The sequence below is a fragment of the Cygnus olor genome, chromosome 5 (genome assembly GCF_009769625.2).
Source record: "Cygnus olor isolate bCygOlo1 chromosome 5, bCygOlo1.pri.v2, whole genome shotgun sequence".
NCBI classification, from domain to species: Eukaryota; Metazoa; Chordata; class Aves; order Anseriformes; family Anatidae; genus Cygnus; species Cygnus olor.
The window spans coordinates 30862238-30881550 of NC_049173.1; the positions used below are offsets into that span (position 1 = coordinate 30862238).

The window sequence follows — 19313 nt, forward strand, 5'->3', positions numbered from 1 at the left end:
GGTCTGATTTTTGGGTGGTCCTTTGAGGACCCAGGAATTGGACTCGATGATCCTTGTGGGTCCCTTCCAACTCGGCACATTCCATGGTTCTGTGATTCTTCCTCCTGCCATGGCCACGTGGCCCTGCCTTGGAGTAGCCTGCCTCGTCCTCTTCGTCCTCCTCCTCCTTCTCAGTAGGAGTTTCTGCCCTTACTAAACGAGGTGACTTTGGCATCCATTGTTTCGTCTTGTGGACAGAGGTGACTGAGAGCGGCATGGGTTGGTTCTCTGGCCCAGCCGCAGGGCCTGTCGCAGGGGCTGGCATGGCTGCATGTTGTAGTGATTTCTGTCTCTTTGGAATTGCCGGCGTGATGGCCCACCTTTCTCAAACATTTAACTAGGTTTTTAGGATTCTGCACCTGTTCAGGGCAAAAGTTCCAAAGCATTGGAGGTGCTTATGTGTAGATATATATATATATGTATGTATATGTGTATGTATGCATATATATAGCCAGTGATATAGCACCTGTCAGGCTGAAGTTAACACACGTGAAGATATAAGAGCATGTCATAAAAAGATTGATTTTTTTTTACACTAGGCTTTCTGATATGCCTACGGGAGTATTGCCAAAGGAATTTTCCCAAAGGAAAACAACTGCCATTTCTCAAAAACTGAAGAAGAAGGAATATTAATTATGTTAATTAAACTGAAATACATTTTACATTTTCAAATATTTATATCTGAAGACAGTGGCAGAGAGGGCCGGGTCCTGCTGTGATGGTTTTACCCTGCTACGCAGCTGAGCTCCACCAAAACCGCTCTCTCACTCGGCCTCCTTGATGACAATAGGGGAGATAATATGATGGAAAGGGCTCAAGGGTTGAGTTAAAGACAGGGAGATTGCTCACCAGTTACGGCACGGGCAATACAGATCAGTGTAGAGAGATCAATATAATTTCTTTCCTATCATTAGCAGACTAGAAGAGTGAGAAACTAAAAGCGTGCTAAAAACACCTTCCCCCATCCACCCTCTTCTACGTCCCCCCTGAGCGGCGCAGGGGAACAGGCAATGGGGGCTGCGGTCAGTCCCTGACGCTTTGTCTCCACCGCTCCTTCACGGTCACTCTCTGCCCCTGCTCCACGTGGGGTCCCTCCTACGGGATGCCGTCCTTCCCGAACTGAGCCTGCTGGGGCTGCCCACAGGCAGCGGCACTTCAAGAATTGCTCCCACATGGCTCCGTACCACGGGGTCCATCCATCAGGAGCAAACTGCTCCAGCTCGGGTCCCCCCACGTGTGGCAGCTCCCCCCAGACCCTCTGCTCCTGCGTGGGCTCCTCTCCATGGGCTGCAGCTCCAGCCCGGAGCCTGCTCCTGCAGGGGCTCTCCATGGGCCGCAGCCTCCTCCAGGCCACATCCACCTGCTCCACCGGGGGCTCCTCCACGGGCTGCAGCCTCCTCCAGGCCACATCCACCTGCTCCACCGGGGGCTCCTCCACGGGCTGCAGCGTGGAGATCTGCTCCCTGTGGGACCCATGGGCTGCAGGGGGACAGCCTGCTCCACCAGGGGCCTCTCCACAGGCCGCAGGGGAACTGCTGCTGGATCGGGGAACGTCCTGGATCGGGGCCCCCAGCACAAGAAAGATGTGGACCTGTTGGAGCGAGTCCAGGGGAGGGCTGCAAAGGTGATCAGAGGGCTGGAGCAGCTCTCCTATGAAGAAAGGCTGAGAGAGCTGGGGCTGTTCAGCCTGGAGAAGAGAAGGCTCTGGGGAGACCTCCTTGCGGCCCTTCAATACTTAAAGGAGTCTTATAAAAAGGATGGAGAAGGACTCTTTACTCAGCTAGGCAATGCCAGGAACCAGTGGGAATGGCTTTATACTAAAAGAGGATAGATTTAGATTAGACATTAGAAGGAACTTCTTCCCTGTGCGGGTAGTGAGGCAAATGTAGTAAGCTAGTGGGTGGCATCTGTGCCTATGGCAGGGGGTTGGAGTTAGATGGTCACAGAATCACAGAATTGCAGGGAGTGATGCCAGAGCAGTGCCAGAGTGAGCGCCGCAGGGGCGGGTGGCTCCATGTGACATCACACGCGAGGCAGCGTGATGTCACCGAGCAGGCAGTGTGACGTCACCGCTCGAGGCAGTGTGACTGCGCAGCCCTCCCCGTTTATGTCCAGGAGCCGGCAGAGCCCGGCCCAGCTTGGCTCGTGCCTGCACTCCTGACCAGCGTGTCTGCGAGGCTTGGAGGGCTGAGCGAGGATTCGGTCGGGCCGTGCTGTGGGGCCGCCGGCAGCTGCTCTGGGTGCCCGTCCCCACAACATTCGCCTGTGTTTCCCTGGCCCTGTGCGCTCGCAGCAGCGCAGGTGAGCTGTGCGGGGACGCGTCCCCCTGCGGGGGCGTGGGGCAGGCTCTGGGGCTCAGGGAGCTGCCAGGGGCAAGGCCTCAGCCTGGCTCCATGCCAGCAGGGAGCACGGGATGGCACAGCCACGAGGCCCATGGGTTTCCTACTGGGGGACCAGGACATCGCTGCTGCCCACCCTTGGGAGCGCCAGTGACCGTGGCCTCACTCTCTCTTGCAGTTGGTGGCATCTTTGCAGTGCCCTGCCGCCATGGACGGGTCGTCGGGCTTGGTCTGCTCACTCTGTCGTCACGACCAGCATGACGTGGCCTACCTGATGCCCTGCCTCCACCAGCTTTGCTTGGGCTGTGTGCTGCGGTGGGCCAAGGAGAAGCCGAGTTGCCCTCTGTACGGGGGCAGGCTCCAGTCCATCAAGTACTCGGTGCGGTCGGCTGACGACTACCTGGAGTGTCCCGTCCAAGAGCCTGCAGAGCAGCTGGGGGACGGCCGGTAGGACGAACAGGGGGCTGCGGGGCCGCTGCTCAGGGCTCCTGAGCGCAGCTTCCCGCCCCAGCTCTGGGCAGCCTTCTTCCGGGAGCAGCTGGCTGACACCAGGCCCCTGCTGGCGTGGCTGCAAGAGGAGCTGCGGAGGATCTACGGCAGCCAGTGGTGGGACGTGGCTGTGGTGCAGGGAATCGTCCTCGCCTCCCTGTGCATCTTCGGGCTGGACCAGCAGGCCCTGGTGCGGCAGCTGCAGCCTTCCCTCCACAGCCACACGGTGCCCTTCGTGGCACGGCTTGTCACTGTCACTGCAGAGCTGTACAGAACCGAGGTGCACCGGCAGCGAGACTGCCGGGATGCCTGTGCTGCCAGGGGGCAGGACAGCCCCGTGGCCACCCCTGTCACCGCAAGAGGAAGACCAACAGGAAGGGCTGGGACAGGCAGCAGCAACAGGGCCGTCTTCCCTTGGAAGCAGGCGTAGCCCCTACGCCCCTGGCCGGGGCAGGGACCACTCACTTGGGGGGCCCTGGCACCCCCCAAAGAGTAGGGCCAGCAGCAGCCCCCAGGACTCTCCCCAGCCCCGCAAGAGACCGCCCCGACGGCAGCACTAGACGGGCACCCTGCAGAAGCACCAACCACAGCTGCAAGGAACAATGGGGAGGCTCTCGGTCCTTGGCCTAGGCTACCACAAAATAAAGATATCTAAAAGGAGATGCGTGCCTTTCTTTCCTGGACGGTGTTTCATCTTCCTCCCCTTGTTGCTGACATCACCCCATAAGCCCCAGCTGCTACCTCTGCTCCCTCCAGAGCTACGGCATGGTGGCTGGAGCATCCTTGCTGCTGCTTGTGGCCCCACCAACACCACCCCAGCAGCCTTTCCCTTGGGGCCAGCTGGTGGCAGCTTTGGCTGTCCATTTGGGTGGCATTCCTGCCTATGGCAGGGGGTTGGAGCTAGATGATCTTTAACATCACCTCCAACCCAAGCCACTCTTTGATTCTCTCCAGCGCCAAGAGCAGAGCTCACACACAGTCGGGGCCCAAGGCGAGGGCACTGCAGGCCAGGAGCAGCAAAGAGTCTGGTTCCTACCCCGTCTGCAGGGGCCTTGATGGCCCCACTCTGCTTCATTGTGTCCCTGCAGCTGGCTGCCTGCGTGCCTGTGCTGCACATGGGCTCTTCTCTTGTGTTCATGGAGAGAGAGTGAGAGCGAGCACGAGAGCTGTCAGACCCCTCCAGTGTCTGCAGGAGCAGAGCACAACAGCGAAGGCAGATCCTGCGCGCCTCCTGCGTGCACAGGGAGGTCTTTGGGACTGCCGAGAACGGCCCGACAGGAGGCCGGGAAGGAGCCCCCTGCACAGGCTGGCAGCTTGTAGCATTCATGAGCTGCTGCCTTGAGGATGGTTGCTCTGCTGCTGCTGGAGCATTGCAGGCTTCTGCAGAGGAGTCAGTAAGAGAAAACAGGAGTCCCTGCCCCAGCGACCGCAGGTACAAGCAACATCAAATAGCTGCAGTTAATCTGTTTAAGCACTGAATTCACTCTGTGGAAGCACACTGCCTATCAGATCATATGCCCTGATACGGAAAGCAGCCTTCAAAAATGCTCTTCACAGCTCTGCTTTTCTCATTAGTGCACTGCGAGTAGTTTCTGAAAGCAAAACCTGTCCCAGCAAAATAGGCAACAGCATTCGCCTGTCCTTGTCCTTCCTGGACCAGACAGCAACCTGCTAAACCTCAGGATACGTGGTGGTTAAGAAGCTAGTAGTGAGCTGTTTCTTTATGGGTTTTGCTTCTTCCTTTCCTCAGATGATGGTTGTGATTGGTAATTTCCAGCACAGCTGCTTGAGTTGGCACAGGTTGCTGTCGTTTAACCCAGCAGGCAGCTGAGTACCACAGAGCCCTTCACTGGCTCCCCTCCCCTGCCCAAGTGGGATGGGGAAGAGAACTCAGAAAAATAAATAAATAAATAAATAAAACAGAGGGCATGAAAGGGCAGGTGGTGCGTGAAGCGGGGCCCAGCAGCTCTCCATGGGCCGAGGCCTGCGCCTGCTCGCTGCAGCCTGTCCTATCTTCCTGCCCTGGTTGCCCATGGCTGGAGGTGGAGCTGCCTGGGGCAGAAAGCGAGAGAGGGTGGAGCTGGGGGGGGGAGAGCAGCACTGATCTGGCACCCCGAGGACGTCCCCTGGGCCTGGTCCCCAGGCTGGGGTGGCCACTTCCCACTCTGCTCCTGGGGCTGACCTCCCCACCAGGGGGTTTGGGGCTGGGCGCCCAGCTTGCCGGCATGGCAAGGTCCTGTGGGCTGAAGCCCAGCCCGGGGCTTTCTGAGCAGCCCGGAGCCACAGCCCCTTGGCAGAGCCCGGCCCTGCAGCCGTGGACCCAGGAGGCCCCAGTCCCCAGCGAGCCGTGCCGCCACGCGCTCCTCCTGCAGCGGGGCTGCGCCAGAAGGGCAATGCCCTGTGTCCCGGCCCTGCGTACTGGCAGGCTTCGCTTTTGAGAGGCGCCTGCGCATCCGGCACACACTTCCTCCCGCCCCAGCACCGGGCTGCACACAGGGACAGGGGCAGGGAGGGCCGGGCCCCTGCTCCTGGCCCCTTCTACAGCTGGGGGCTTCTGTGCTGGCCCCACAGCAGCTGGACCCCCCCGCACCAAGCTGCGCTCTGTGGCTGTCCCTGTGCCTGCTGCTAGGGTCAGGCTGCCGCCTCCACCTCCTCCTCCTCCTCCTTCTCCTCATCCTCCTCCTCCTCCTCCTCCTGCTCCTCCTCCTCCTGCTCCTCCTCCTCCTGCTCCTCGTCCTCCTCCTCCCACTTTGGGGCTCCTTCTTTCTGCCCCCAGCGCAAGTAGCACATGGACTGTCTGCTATCAATGCTGAAGCTCAGTCCCCAAGTAACCGTGCAGGTCCCTAGGTCTCATCTTCGGCTCCAAGCCCCGTTGGTAGCATCCCTGCTGCTGCACAAAGCCACGATGCTATCGCCAGCAGTGCAGGTGGCCCAGCAGCTGCGTGCGGTCGATGCTGAAGCTGGCTCCCTAAGGAGGGGAAACCGTCCCCCTTGTGCCCTGTGCCACCGGCCGCTGCAAGGGGCTGGAGATGTACCTCCTGCACGTGTCAAGGCCAGCACAGGGAACAGATTCTCCCCAGTGACCCCCAGGCTTGTTCCAGGTGGGTCAAGCCACCCCCCGACAAAGTCTGGGCACTGAGGTGCTGAGGGAGGACCCCATTGTGGGGATAAGCCTGTCACCTTGGCGAACTGCTCTCCTCGGGCACATCCCCAACCCCAGCTCAGGGGGACACGGGCGCCAGGCAGGCTGGCTCCCCTCGGGGACATTTGGGTGCTGAGCCCCAGTGGGGAGGCGGGGGGGTGCGTGACGCCAGAAGCAGAGCCGAGTCTCATATTTGGGCACGGAGCAGGTTATTGGAGGCTGGGCCCCGGCAGGCAGCAGATAACCCTCCTGATAGCGGCTCACAAGGTGCCTCCGCCGCCCCCATTGGCTCCTGCCAGCGGGGGCTGCCTATATATCCCCCTCCCTGCTGCGGGGCTGCGTCGGGCACTGGGGTCAGGATGGTGCCTGCCAGGGCACTGGGGCTGCTCCTCTGCGTGCAGCTCTGCGGGGGTGAGTGGTGGGGCTGGCCGTGGGGCAGGGGCTGGCCGTGGGGCAGTGGGCAAGCGGTGGGGCAGGGAGCAGCCGTGGGGCAGGCACCCCCCGGGCTCAGCAAGGTCCCTGGGGTTGCCCGCAGGCAGCGGGGAGCTGCGGCTGGTGGATGGCGGCGGGCGCTGCGCCGGCCGGGTGGAGGTGAAGCACGAGGGCGAGTGGGGCTCCGTCTGCAGCTACGACTTCGACTGGGACCACCAGGGCGCTGGCGTGGTGTGCCGTCAGCTGGGCTGCGGTGCGGTGGCCCGGGCATCCCCGTACGCCCCGTTTGGGCAGGGCAAGGGACGCATCTGGCTGCATCCCTTCTTCTGCCTTGGGACAGAAGCCACCTTGGAGGAATGCCCGAACTTCGGCTGGGGCCAGCACTTCTGTGGCCACGAGTGGGACGTGGGGGTGACCTGCACAGGTGAGGTGGGGTGGTGGTGCTGGGGAAGCTATGCCAGGACCCCCCAGGACTGGACTGAGGTTGGTGCCTGGTACAGAGGCGGTGGAGCTGCGGCTGGCGGCTGGCAGGGGACCCTGTGAGGGGAGAGTGGAGGTGAAGCTGCGGGGACGCTGGGGCACGGTGGCGGACAATGCCTGGGACATGGAGGACGCCGAGGTGGTGTGCCAGCAGATGGGCTGCGGCTCGGCTCTTGGTGCCTACCACAGCTCCCTCTTTGGCCAAGCAGAAGGTTCTATCAGCTTGGCGGTTGTTGACTGCCATGGGGCTGAGAAGGCCCTCTGGGACTGCAAGATTCAAGGCTGGGGACCCTACAATGCCCCTCATGCCTACGACACTGCTGTAGTCTGCCAAGGTGAGAGCTGGGGACATGCGGTGCTGCAGGGAGCCCCATCGTCCGCATCCCCCTCAGGAGCCCTCCTCTCCCGGCAGGGTTCTCCCGTCTGGCTGGAGGGGACGGCGCCTGCTCGGGGCGGCTGGAGGTGCGGCAGGGCCGGACCTGGGCCACCGTCTGCCACGGCCACGTGGACCTCAAGGCCGCCCAGGTGGTCTGCAGGGAGCTGGGCTGCGGCACGGCAGTGGCCGTCCCCGGTGCCGGCCATTTTGGGGCAGCAACGGGGCCGCTCTGGGACGGCGCCTTTGAGTGCAACGGCAGCGAGCCACTCCTCGCCAACTGCGCCCGGAGGCCAACCCACGGCCAGTCCTGTGCTGGCCCCGCTTCTATCGTCTGCTCACGTAAGTGCTGGGGCTGGGGGGCTGGGGTGGACCCTTGCAGAGTGGGGTGCCCAGTGGGTCCCTGCTGTGCTGCCCCCCCAGCGCCCTCTCTGCGCCGCAGCCTACACCGGTTTCCGTTTGGCGGATGGCGGCTCGGGCTGCGCCGGGCGGGTGGAGGTGGAGGCGCAGGGGACATGGGGACCCCTGTGTGCCACCGCCTGGGACCTGCCCGACGCCCATGTCCTGTGCCGCCACCTGGGCTGCGGCCCCGCCGCCTCCCTGCCCCCAGGAGGCCATTTCGGGACGGGCACGGCGACGGGGCCGCTGCGGCGCGATGCCCTGAGCTGCAGCGGGAGCGAGCGGCACCCGGGCGAGTGCCCCGTGGCGGTGCTGGGGGAGCCCGCCTGCCCCCCTGGCCATGCCGCCGCCGTCAACTGCTCAGGTGGGTGCAGGGGACGTGGGGACCCGTGGCAGGCGGGGAGCAGTGCCTGTCCCCACGGCATGGCCGGGCTCTTGCAGGCACCACTGAGCCCCTGCGGCTGCTGGACGGGGAGAGCCGGTGCGACGGGCGGCTGGAGGTGGCCACAAGCCCCGGGGACTGGGCCCGTGTGACTGCGGGGCCGTGGGATGACCGAGCTGCCTCCGTGGCTTGCCGGCAGCTGGGCTGCGGTGTGCCAGAGAAGGTCTACGCTGTGCCGGCCGCCAGCTTGGGCCCTGTGGAGCTGCAGGAGCTGCGGTGTGCTGGCACCGAGGAGCGCCTGGCGCAGTGCAACGCCTCGGGGCCTGCCGCAGCACCCAGCCACAGCCCCACAGAGGCGGCCGTTGCCTGCTCAGGTGAGTGCGCCGGGAAGGGCCGCGGGTGCCCAGCGGGTGCCCCCAGCCCCATCCTGGCCCTCCCGTGCAGGCAGCCGGCGGCTGAGGCTGGCGGGCGGCCCCGGGCGCTGCGCCGGCAGGGTGGAGGTGTACACCGAGGGCACCTGGGGCACCGTCTGCCAGGACGCCTGGGACCTGCCAGATGCCGACGTCGTGTGCCGCCAGCTGGGGTGCGGACGGGCCCTGGAGGCGCCCGGCTCTGAGCGCTTCGGGCCCGGCGTGGGGACGTTGTGGCCGGGTGCCGGGGGCTGCTCGGGGACGGAGGCGGCTGTCTGGGACTGCCCAGCCCCAGCACGGCGTGGCTGCCGCCGGGGCGGTGGTGCCGGTGCCGTGTGCTCAGGTGAGCACTGTGATCCCTGAGCTGGGGAGCAGTCCCCACTGCCCGTGGGGTGCGCGCTGCCCCGTGAGGTGCCGTGACCCCGCTGTCCCCTGTTGTTGCAGGGCTGCTGCGTCTGGCGGGGGGCAGCAGCAGCTGCAGCGGGCACCTGGAGGTGCTGCGCGAGGGGACGTGGGGCCGCGTGTGCGCCAACGACACCAGCCCCGCCACAGCTGCCGTTGTCTGCCGCCAGCTGGGCTGTGGCACCGGGGGGAGGCTGGAGGCCGTCCCCGCACAGGGCTCTGTCCCCGCCTGGCTGGGCTGGGTGCAATGCCAGGAGGGGGCCCCCTCGCTCTGGCGCTGCCCCTCGGCGCCCTGGCACCTGCAGTCCTGCGGCCCTGCCGGGGTCACCCACATCGCCTGTGACGAGGACACCGAGGGCACGAGCGGGGCCACCACAACTGCAGGTAGCAGCTGTCAGCCTGGGGATGATTGCACAGGTGGCTGTGTCCATGCCCATACCCCCTGCCCCTGCTGCTGTGCGGATCCCGGCCTCACACTGCCCCTCGCCATCCCTGCAGGTGTCACCAGCAGCGTTGCCCCACTGACAGCAGTGTCGGGGAGCATGCCGGTGCCCACGGTCCTGTGCGTGCTCCTGGGGACGTTGCTGGGCCTGGCCCTGGCAGCCCTGGCTGTGCAGGCACACCGCGCACGGGTGCGACGCCGAGGTGGGCGCCGCTTTGGGAGTCTCCATGGGGCTGTGGGGAACAGTGGATCATGCCGTTGCAACGTGCACTTCCTTACAGACCCCGTCAAAGCCACGGACGCTGGCTCTGAGGCCGTGTATGAGGAGCTGGATTACAGCCTGATGCCCGAGTACCAGGAGGTGCCCAGCCGCACAGGTGGGAGCATGGTCGTCCCTGGGGCCTGGGGCTTTCCCCATCCGTGGCTTTGCACCCAGTACCCCATTCTCCACCGCAGGCTCCCTATCCAAGGGCTCAGGCACGAAGCTGGATGATGATAACTGGGATGGTTACAAGGAGGAGAGCAACCCCAGCGCAACCCCAGGTAGGGGAAGGGGAACTCGGCAGGGACTGGAAGGCACAGGGGACCCAAGGAGAAGGGTCATGGCTGAGCAGTGGTACTGGGGAGCTGAGGGGACGTGGCCCTTGCGGCTGCGTCCTCAGCCCCGGTCCCTCCATGCCTGGCGAAGCCCCCCCAGCCCAGCCTGGGCACGGCCCCCCGGATGGCTACGACGATGCTGCGGCCGTGCCGGAGAAGCTCACGGCTCCCCATGGCGGGGACGTCCCGGCGCAGCCCCACGGGGACACGGGCTATGACGACGTTGATGTCAGCACCCTGAGGACAGCACCGTGAGGAGGCCCTGGGGACACAGCTGCAAGAGGGGGCTCCGGCCACAGGGAGGGGTGGCCGTGCCCCTGGGGGGGCACCCGTCCCTGCCCAGCCCTCAGCACACTGCAGAAACGGCTCCATCGGCCCGCCCACACCCGTTGGCCAAGGTCACGCCAGGGTCCTTGTGAAGTTTTTCAGCATGGCCTTTCCCTGCACAGCGCTCTTTCCGATTAAAGCCCCCAAGTGCTTGGAACCTCGCTCCCATCACCGGCGCCTCTCTCTCTCCTGGGTCCATCGTCTGTCCCTCGGGGCCACGGGGCAGAGCTGAGGCCCGCAGGCACGTCCCCATTGCTCTGCGCACGCAGGAAGGACGGGGAAGAGCCCAGGGCTCGGCCCCGGGGCCTTCCTTTGGCCGCAGAGCTGCACGCTCTCCCCAACAGGAGAACAGGCTGAGGGAAGGGCACGGCGCTTCCCAGGGACACTTCCCCTGCCCCAGCACCCCCAGCGCCACACGCCCGGGGCGCGGCGAGGAGATCGCGTGCACCCTCAGCAAGCTGGCAGAGGTCACCAAGGTGGGCAGGAGTGTTGATGTGCCTGAGGGCAGGAAGGCTCTGCAGAGGGACCTGGATAGGCTGGACCGATGGGCCTAGGCCAACTGTACGAGGTTCAACAAGGCCAATGCCGCGTCCTGCACTTGGGGCACAACAACCCCATGCAAGGCTGCAGGCTGGGGGCAGAGTGGCTGGAAAGCTGCCCGGCGGGAAGGGAGCTGGGGGAATTGGTGGGCAGGCGGCTGAACAGGAGCCAGCGGTGTGCTGACGTGGCCAAGAGGGCCAACAGCCTCCTGGCTAGTATCAGAAATAGCGTGGCCAGCGGGGCGAGGCAAATGATTGTCCCCCTGTACTCAGCCCTGTTGAGGCCACACCTCAACTCAAGGTGAGGCCGCACAGTGCAGAGTAGAGCGGGACAATCACAATCCTCAACCGACTAGCAATGCCGTGCTTGATGCACCCCAGGATACGGTTGGCCTTCCTGGCTGCCAGGGCACACTCCTGGCTCATATTCAACTTGCTGTCAACCACAACCCCCAGATCCCTCTCTGCGGGGCTGCTGTCCAGCATCTGGTCCTCCAGTCTGTACATACAGCCAGGGTTGCCCCGTCCCAGGTGCAGGACCCGGCACTTGCTCTTGTTAAACTTCATGTGGTTTAGGCTGCATGAACAGGCAGACGGAAGGGCACGTCACGTCACAGGGATGCTTCCCCTTCCCCAGCACCCCCAGCACCACCCGCCCAGGGCACGGCCAGCCGGCACAGAGGGGCCACAGCCGGGTACCCCGTGAGCATCCAATCAGCAGGCAGGTGCTGTGCCCGGGCCTGGCCCAGCAGCAGGACGGGGGCACCCAGTGGCACCAGCGGGCCCAGGGGGCACGCCGCGCACCACTGGGGAGCCCAGCCCTGGGGCCTCCTGATGGGCACGGAGAGGCTGAGCCAAAAAGACCTCTCCTCAGCTCCCTGGCGCAGGGGGCTGAGGCACTCCTGTGTTGCGCGGGATGGAGCTACATCCTGCCGGGGCCTCGGCCAGGCTCACAGCCAGAAGCCTTCCCTCTCCTTTGTTTGCGAGGGAACTGCAGCCTCCTTGGATGTGGGGACCAGTAGAAACAACGGCGCGCAGCGTAGTGTCATTGTAGCCATGCTTAGCTTTGCCCCCACTGGCAAGAATGCGCTGAGTGCTGCACAGCAGCAAGAAGAACCTAAGTGTTTTGCCACTTGTGGCAAATGGTGGAGGATCAAATCCAGGCAGTGACAAACTCGTGCTCCTCCAAGCTGACGGGAGATCCTCAGAAACAACTCGGCTCTGGGCAGTGCTGTGGCATCTCCAAAGTGAGAGGGCCAACAGCATATTGGCTTGTATCAGAACTGGTATGACCAAGAGAGCAAGGGAAGTGATTGTTGCCTTCTACTCAGCCCTGGAGAGGCTGGAACTTGAAAACTGTGTTCAGTTTTGTGCCCCTCACTACAAGAAGGACAGGCAGGTGCTGGAGTGTGTCCAAAGAAGGGCGGCGAAGCTGTTGAAGTGTCTAGAGAACAAGTTTTATGAGAAGCAGCTGAGTGGGATAATTTAGCCTGGATAAAAGGAGTCTCAGGGGTGACCTTATCATGCTCTTGAAATACCTTAAAGGACGTTGTAGGGAGGTGGGGGTCCGGCTCTTCTCCCAAACACATCGGGTGAGCCAAACCGGCCAAAGGGACACTGCATCCTATGTGGCATCATCCTGAACAATAAAAACGGAGGGGGTGGGCTGGGGGGGGAGTGCTGCCTGGGGACAGGCTGGCATCGGTCAGAGCATGGTGAGCAATTGCACTGTGCACCACTTGTTTCAAATCTATATACTTATTTATTTACTGCTATCATCATTATTATTTTCCCTTCACTTTCTGTTCTACTTGACTGTCTCATGACAGTAACCCATGAGTTTAAAGTTGTTTTTTTTTTTTTTCCTCAATTCTCTTCCCCATCCCACTTGGGCAGGGGAGGGGAGCCAGTGAAGGGCTCTGTGGTACTCAGCTGCCTGCTGGGTTAAACGACAGCAACCTGCGCCAACTCAAGCAGCTGTGCTGGAAATTACCAATCACAACCATCATCTGAGGAAAGGAAGAAGCAAAACCCATAAAGAAACAGCTCACTACTAGCTTCTTAACCACCACGTATCCTGAGGTTTAGCAGGTTGCTGTCTGGTCCAGGAAGGACAAGGACAGGCGAATGCTGTTGCCTATTTTGCTGGGACAGGTTTTGCTTTCAGAAACTACTCGCAGTGCACTAATAAGAAAATTCTGTTCTAATAGGTCCATGTCCTTCCTGTAGTGGGGCCCTAGAGTTGAACGCAGTACTCAAAGTGTAGCCTCAACAGGGCTGAGTACAGGGGGACAATCATTTGCCTCGCCCCGCTGGCCACTCTATTTCTGATACTAGCCAGGAGGCTGTTGGCCCTCTTGGCCACGTCAGCACACCGCTGGCTCCTGTTCAGCCGCCTGCCCACCAATTCCCCCAGCTCCCTTCCCGCCGGGCAGCTTTCCAGCTACTCTGCCCCCAGCCTGCAGCCTTGCATGGGGTTGTTGTGCCCCAAGTGCAGGATGCGGCATTGGCCTTGTTGAACCTCGTACAGTTGGCCTAGGCCCATCGGTCCAGCCTATCCAGGTCCCTCTGCAGAGCCTTCCTGCCCTCAGGCACATCAACACTCCTGCCCACCTTGATGACCTCTGCTGGCTTGCTGAGGGTGCATTCGATCCCCTCACCTTTCACTGGGAGGTGGCAGACTGGGGCAGGGGAAGCGTCCCTGAGATGCGCCGTGCCCTTCCCTCAGCCTGTTCTCCTGTTGGGGATAGCGTGCAGTTCTGGGGCCAAAGGAATGCCCCAGGGCCAGGCCCTGGGCTCTTCCCTGTCCTTCCTGCATGCCCAGAGCCATAAGGATGTACCTGCGGGCCCAGCTCTGCCCCGTGGCCCCGAGGGACAGACGATGGACCCAGGAGAGAGAGAGGCACCGGTGCTGGGAGCGAGGTTCCAAGCACTTGGGGGCTTTAATCGGAAAGAGCGCTGTGCAGGGAAAGGCCATGCTGAAAAACTTCTCAAGGACCGTGGCGTGACCTTGGGCAACGGGTGCGGGTGGGCTGATGGAGCCGTTTCTGCAGTGTGCTGAGGGCTGGGCAGGGATGGGTGCCCCCCCATGGGCACGGCCACTCCTCCCTGGGGCCGGAGCCCCCTCTTGCAGCTGTGTCCCCAGGGCCTCCTCACGGTGCTGTCCTCAGAGTGCTGACGTCAACGTCGTCATAGCCCGTGTCCCTGTGGGGCTGCTCTGGGGCGTCACCGCCGTGGGGAGCCAGGAGCTCCTCTGGCACAGCTGCAGCATCGTCGTAGCCATCCGGGGGGCTGTGCCCAGGCTGGGCTGTGGGGACTGCACCAGGCATTGAGGGACCGGGGCTGAGGACGCAACCGCAAGGGCCATGTCCCCTCAGCTCCCCAGCACCACTGCTCGGCCACAGCCCCTCTCCTTGGTCCCCTGTGCCTTCCAGTCCCTGCTGAGTGCCCCTTTCCCTACCTGGGACCTCCCTCGGGTTGCTCTCCTTGTTGCTATCCCAGTTCTCTTCTTGCAGCTTCATGCCTGAGCCCTTGGATAGGGAGCCTGCGGTGCAGAATGGGGCACTGAGTGCTCGGCCAGGGGTTGGACAGCCCCAGGCCCCAGGGACGACCGTGCTCCCACCTGTGCGGCTGGGCACCTCCTGGTACTCGGGCATCAGGCTGTAATCCAGCTCCTCATACACGGCCTCAGAGCCAGCGTCCGTGGCTTTGACGGGGTCTGTAAGGAAGTACACGTTGCAACGGCATAATCCACTGTTCCCCACAGCCCCATGGAGACTCCCAAAGCGGCGCCCACCTCGGCGTCGCACCCGTGCGCGGTGTGCCTGCACAGCCAGGGCTGCCAGGGCCAGGCCCAGCAACGTCCCCAGGAGCACGCACAGGACCGTGGGCACCGGCACGCTCCCCGACACTGCTGTCAGTGGGGCAACGCTGCTGGTGACACCTGCAGGGATGGCGAGGGGCAGTGTGAGGCCGGGATCCGCACGGCAGCAGGGGCAGGGGGCAGTGGGCATGGACAGAGCCACCTGTGCAAGCATCCCCGTGCCGGCAGCTGCTACCTGCAGTTGTGGTGGCCCCGCTTGTGCCCTCGGTGTCCTCGTCACACGTGATGTGGGTGACCCCGGCAGGGCCGCAGGACTGCAGGTGCCAGGGCGCCGAGGGGCAGCGCCAGAGCGAGGGGGCCCCCTCCTGGCATTGCACCCAGCCCAGCCAGGCGGGGACAGAGCCCTGTGCGGGGACGGCCTCCAGCCTCCCCCCGGTGCCACAGCCCAGCTGGCGGCAGACAACGGCAGCTGTGGCGGGGCTGGTGTCGTTGGCGCACACGCGGCCCCACGTCCCCTCGCGCAGCACCTCCAGGTGCCCGCTGCAGCTGCTGCTGCCCCCCGCCAGACGCAGCAGCCCTGCAACAACAGGGGACAGCGGGGTCACGGCACCTCGCGGGGCAGCGCGCACCCCACGGGCAGTGGGGACTGCTCCCCAGCTCAGGGATCACAGTGCTCACCTGAGCACACGGCACCGGCACCACCGCCCCGGCGGCAGCCACGCCGTGCTGGGGCTGGGCAGTCCCAGACAGCCGCCTCCGTCCCCGAGCAGCCCCCGGCACCCGGCCACAGCGTCCCCACGCCGGGCCCGAAGCGCTCAGAGCCGGGCGCCTCCAGGGCCCGTCCGCACCCCAGCTGGCGGCACACGACGTCGGCATCTGGCAGGTCCCAGGCGTCCTGGCAGACGGTGCCCCAGGCGCCCTCGGTGTACACCTCCACCCTGCCGGCGCAGCGCCTGGGGCCGCCCGCCAGCCTCAGCCGCCGGCTCCCTGCACGGGAGGGCCAGGATGGGGCTGGGGGCACCCGCTGGGCACCCGCGGCCCTTCCCGGCGCACTCACCTGAGCAGGCAACGGCCGCCTCTGTGGGGCTGTGGCTGGGCGCTGCGGCAGGCCCCGAGGCGTTGCACTGCGCCAGGCGCTCCTCGGTGCCAGCACACCGCAGCTCCTGCAGCTCCACAGGGCCCAAGCTGGCGGCCGGCACAGCGTAGACCTTCTCTGGCACACCGCAGCCCAGCTGCCGGCAAGCCACGGAGGCAGCTCGGTCATCCCACGGCCCCGCAGTCACACGGGCCCAGTCCCCGGGGCTAGTGGCCACCTCCAGCCGCCCGTCGCACCGGCTCTCCCCGTCCAGCAGCCGCAGGGGCTCAGTGGCGCCTGCAAGAGACCGGCCATGCCGTGGGGACGGGCACTGCTCCCCGCCTGCCATGGGTCCCAGCGTCCACTGCACCCACCTGAGCAGTTGACAGCGGCGGCATGGCCAGGGGGGCAGGCGGGCTCCCCCAGCACCGCCACGGGGCACTCGCCCGGGTGCCGCTCGCTCCCGCTGCAGCTCAGGGCATCGCGCCGCAGCGGCCCCGTCGCCGTGCCCGTCCCGAAATGGCCTCCTGGGGGCAGGGAGGCGGCAGGGCCGCAGCCCAGGTAGCGGCACAGGACATGGGCATCGGGCAGGTCCCAGGCGGTGGCACACAGGGGTCCCCATGTCCCCTGCGCCTCCACCTCCACCCGCCCGGCGCAGCCCGAGCCGCCATCCGCCAAACGGAAACCGGTGTAGGCTGCGGTGGAGAGAGGGCGCTGGGGGGGCAGCACAGCAGGGACCCCCTTGGGCAGGCAACGCTGCAAGGCTTTGCCCCAGCCCCCCGTCCCCAGCACTTACGTGAGCAGACGATAGAAGCGGGGCCAGCACAGGACTGGCCGTGGGTTGGCCTCCGGGCGCAGTTGGCGAGGAGTGGCTCGCTGCCGTTGCACTCAAAGGCGCTGTCCCAGAGCGGCCCCGTTGCTGCCCCAAAATGGCCGGCACCGGGGACGGCCACTGCCGTGCCGCAGCCCAGCTCCCTGCAGACCACCTGGGCGGCCTTGAGGTCCACGTGGCCGTGGCAGACGGTGGCCCAGGCCCGGCCCTGCCGCACCTCCAGCCGCCCCGAGCAGGCGCCGTCCCCTCCAGCCAGACGGGAGAACCCTGCCGGGAGAGGAGGGCTCCTGAGGGGGATGCGGACGATGGGGCTCCCTGCAGCACCGCATGTCCCCAGCTCTCACCTTGGCAGACCACAGCAGTGTCATAGACATGAGGGCCGTTGTAGGGTCCCCAGCCCAGAATATGACAGTCCCAGAGGGTCTTCTCATCCCCCTTACAGTTGATAAAGGCTAAGCTGAGAGGACCATCAGCTTGGCCAAAGCGGGAGCTGTGGTAGGCACCAAGAGCCGAGCCGCAGCCCATCTGCTGGCACACCACCTCGGCGTCCTCCATGTCCCAATCGTTGTCTGATACCATGCCCCAGCGTCCCCGCAGCTTCACCTCCACTCTCCCCTCACAGGGTCCCCTGCCAGCCGCCAGCCGCAGCTCCACCGCCTCTGCACCAGGGACCAACCTTAGTCCGATCCTGGGGGTCCCGGGACGGCATCCCCAGCACCACCACCCTGCCTCACCTGTGCAGGTCACGCCCACGTCCCACTCGTGGTCACAGAATGGCTGGCCCCAGCCAAAGTGGAAGCAGTCATGAAGGTTTGTTTCAGTACCGTTGCAGAAGAAGGGGTGCAGCCAGATGCGTCCCCTGCCCTGCCCAAACGGGGCATACGGGGATGCCCGGGCCACTGCGCCACAGCCCAGCTGACGGCACACTATGCCAGCGCCCCGGTGGTCCCAGTCGAAGTCGTAGCTGCAGACGGAGCCCCACTCGCCCTCGTGCTTCACCTCCACCCGGCCGGCACAGCGCCCGCCGCCATCCACCAGCCGCAGCTCCCCGCTGCCTGCGGGCAACCCCAGGGACCTTGCTGAGCCCGGGGGGTGCCTGCCCCACGGCTGCTCCCTGCCCCACCGCTTGCCCACTGCCCCACGGCCAGCCCCTGCCCCACGGCCAGCCCCACCACTCACCCCCGCAGAGCTGCACGCAGAGGAGCAGCCCCAGTGCCCTGGCAGGCACCATCCTGACCCCAGTGCCCGACGCAGCCCCGCAGCGGGGAGGGGAATATATAGGCAGCCCCTGCTGGCAGGAGCCAATGGGGGCGGCGGAGGCACCTTGTGAGCCGCTATCAGGAGGGTTATCTGCTGCCTGCCGGGGCCCAGCCTCCAATAACCTGCTCCGTGCCCAAATATGAGACTCGGCTCCGCTTCTGGCGTCATGCACCCCCCCGCCTCCCCACTGGGGCTCAGCACCCAAATATCCCCAAGGGGAGCCAGCCTGCCTGGCACCCATGTCCCCCTGAGCTGGGGTTGGGGCTGTGCCCAAGGATAGGAGGTCCCCGCGGGGACAGGAATATCCCCAGAATGGGGTCCTCCCTCAGAACATGGCTTCCCTCAGCAGCCCAGTACTCAGCCTTTGTAGGGCGGCTGGGGGGCCTTGACCCACCTGGAACAAGCCTGGGGGTCCCCGGGGAGAGTATGGTCCCTGTGCTGGCCCAGAGGGACATCTCCAGCCCTTTGCAGCGGATGGTTGCACAGGGCACAAGGGGGACTGTTTCCCCTCCTTAGGGACCTGGCGCTGGCACCGACCGCACGCAGCTGCTGGGCCACCTGCGCTGCTGGCGATAGCATCGTGGCTTTGTGCAGCAGCAGGGATGCTACCAACGGGGCTCGGAGCCGAGGATGAGCCCTAGGGACCTGCACGGCTTCTTGGGGACTGAGCTTCAGCAGTGGATGGGGACAGTCCATGTGCTACTTGCGCTGGGGGCAGAAAGAAGGAGCCCCAAAGTGGGAGGAGGAGGAGGAGGAGGAGGAGGAGGAGGAGGCAGCCTGACCCTAGCAGCAGGCACAGGGACAGCCACAGAGCGCAGCTTGGTGCGGGGGGGGTCCAGCTGCTGTGGGGCCAGCACAGAAGCCCCCAGCTGTAGAAGGGGCCAGGAGCAGGGGCCCAGCCCTCCCTGCTCCTGTCTCTGTGTGCAGCCCGGTGCTGGGGCAGGAGGAAGTGTGTGCCGGATGCGCAGGCGCCTCTCAAAAGCGAAGCCTGCCAGTACGCAGGGCCGGGACACAGGGCATTGCCCTTCTGGCACAGCCCCGCTGCAGGAGGAGCGCGTGGCGGCACGGCTCGCTGGGGACTGGGGCCTCCTGGGTCCACGGCTGCAGGGCCGGGCTCTGCCAAGGGGCTGTGGCTCTGGGCTGCTCAGAAAGCCCCAGGCTGGGCTTCAGCCCACAGGACCTTGCCATGCCGGCAAGCTGGGCGCCCAGCCCCAAACCCCCTGGAGGGGAGGTCAGCCCCAGGAGCAGAGTGGGAAGCGGCCACCCCAGCCTGGGGACCAGGCCCAGGGGACGTCCTCGGGGTGCCAGAGCAGTGCTGCTCTCCCCCCCAGCTCTTCCCTCTCTCGCTTTCTGCCCCGGGAAGCTCCAGCCGTGGGCAGGCAGGGCAGGAAGATAGGACAGGCTGCGGCGAGCAGGTGCAGGCCTCGGCCCGAGCAGCGCTGCCCGGCCCCGCTCCACACACCACTGGCCCTTTCGTGCCCTCTTCTGCCTGCCCGCCCTTGCTCCTGCTGCTCCCTTCCCCCGCACACCG

General features: G+C 64.9%; 3 protein-coding genes across 3 annotated transcripts; 1 reads left to right on the forward strand and 2 right to left on the reverse strand.

Annotated features, from left to right (window-relative positions):
- The first annotated feature begins 6367 nt into the window (after positions 1–6367).
- LOC121071719 (antigen WC1.1-like) lies at positions 6368–10460 on the forward strand. The gene is made up of 12 exons (XM_040560301.1): positions 6368–6420; positions 6545–6865; positions 6942–7256; positions 7334–7636; positions 7737–8057; positions 8135–8449; positions 8520–8828; positions 8930–9271; positions 9386–9532; positions 9611–9706; positions 9786–9872; positions 10018–10460. The coding sequence occupies exons 1-12, from the start codon at positions 6369–6371 to the stop codon at positions 10179–10181; spliced, it is 2772 nt and encodes a 923-aa protein (XP_040416235.1). The 5' UTR covers position 6368; the 3' UTR covers positions 10182–10460.
- Positions 10461–13944: 3484 nt separating this feature from the next.
- On the reverse strand, positions 13945–14840 carry LOC121070615 (antigen WC1.1-like). The gene is made up of 3 exons (XM_040557999.1): positions 14589–14840; positions 14253–14510; positions 13945–14108 (listed from the first exon to the last, which is right to left on the reverse strand). Exons 1-3 carry the CDS (start codon positions 14827–14829, stop codon positions 13945–13947), a joined length of 663 nt encoding a protein of 220 aa, XP_040413933.1. The 5' UTR covers positions 14830–14840.
- A 590-nt stretch (positions 14841–15430) lies between these two features.
- On the reverse strand, positions 15431–17753 carry LOC121070616 (scavenger receptor cysteine-rich type 1 protein M130-like). Its single transcript, XM_040558000.1, has 6 exons — positions 17702–17753; positions 17257–17577; positions 16867–17181; positions 16487–16789; positions 16065–16385; positions 15431–15987 (listed from the first exon to the last, which is right to left on the reverse strand). The coding sequence occupies exons 1-6, from the start codon at positions 17751–17753 to the stop codon at positions 15431–15433; spliced, it is 1869 nt and encodes a 622-aa protein (XP_040413934.1).
- Positions 17754–19313: the final 1560 nt, after the last annotated feature.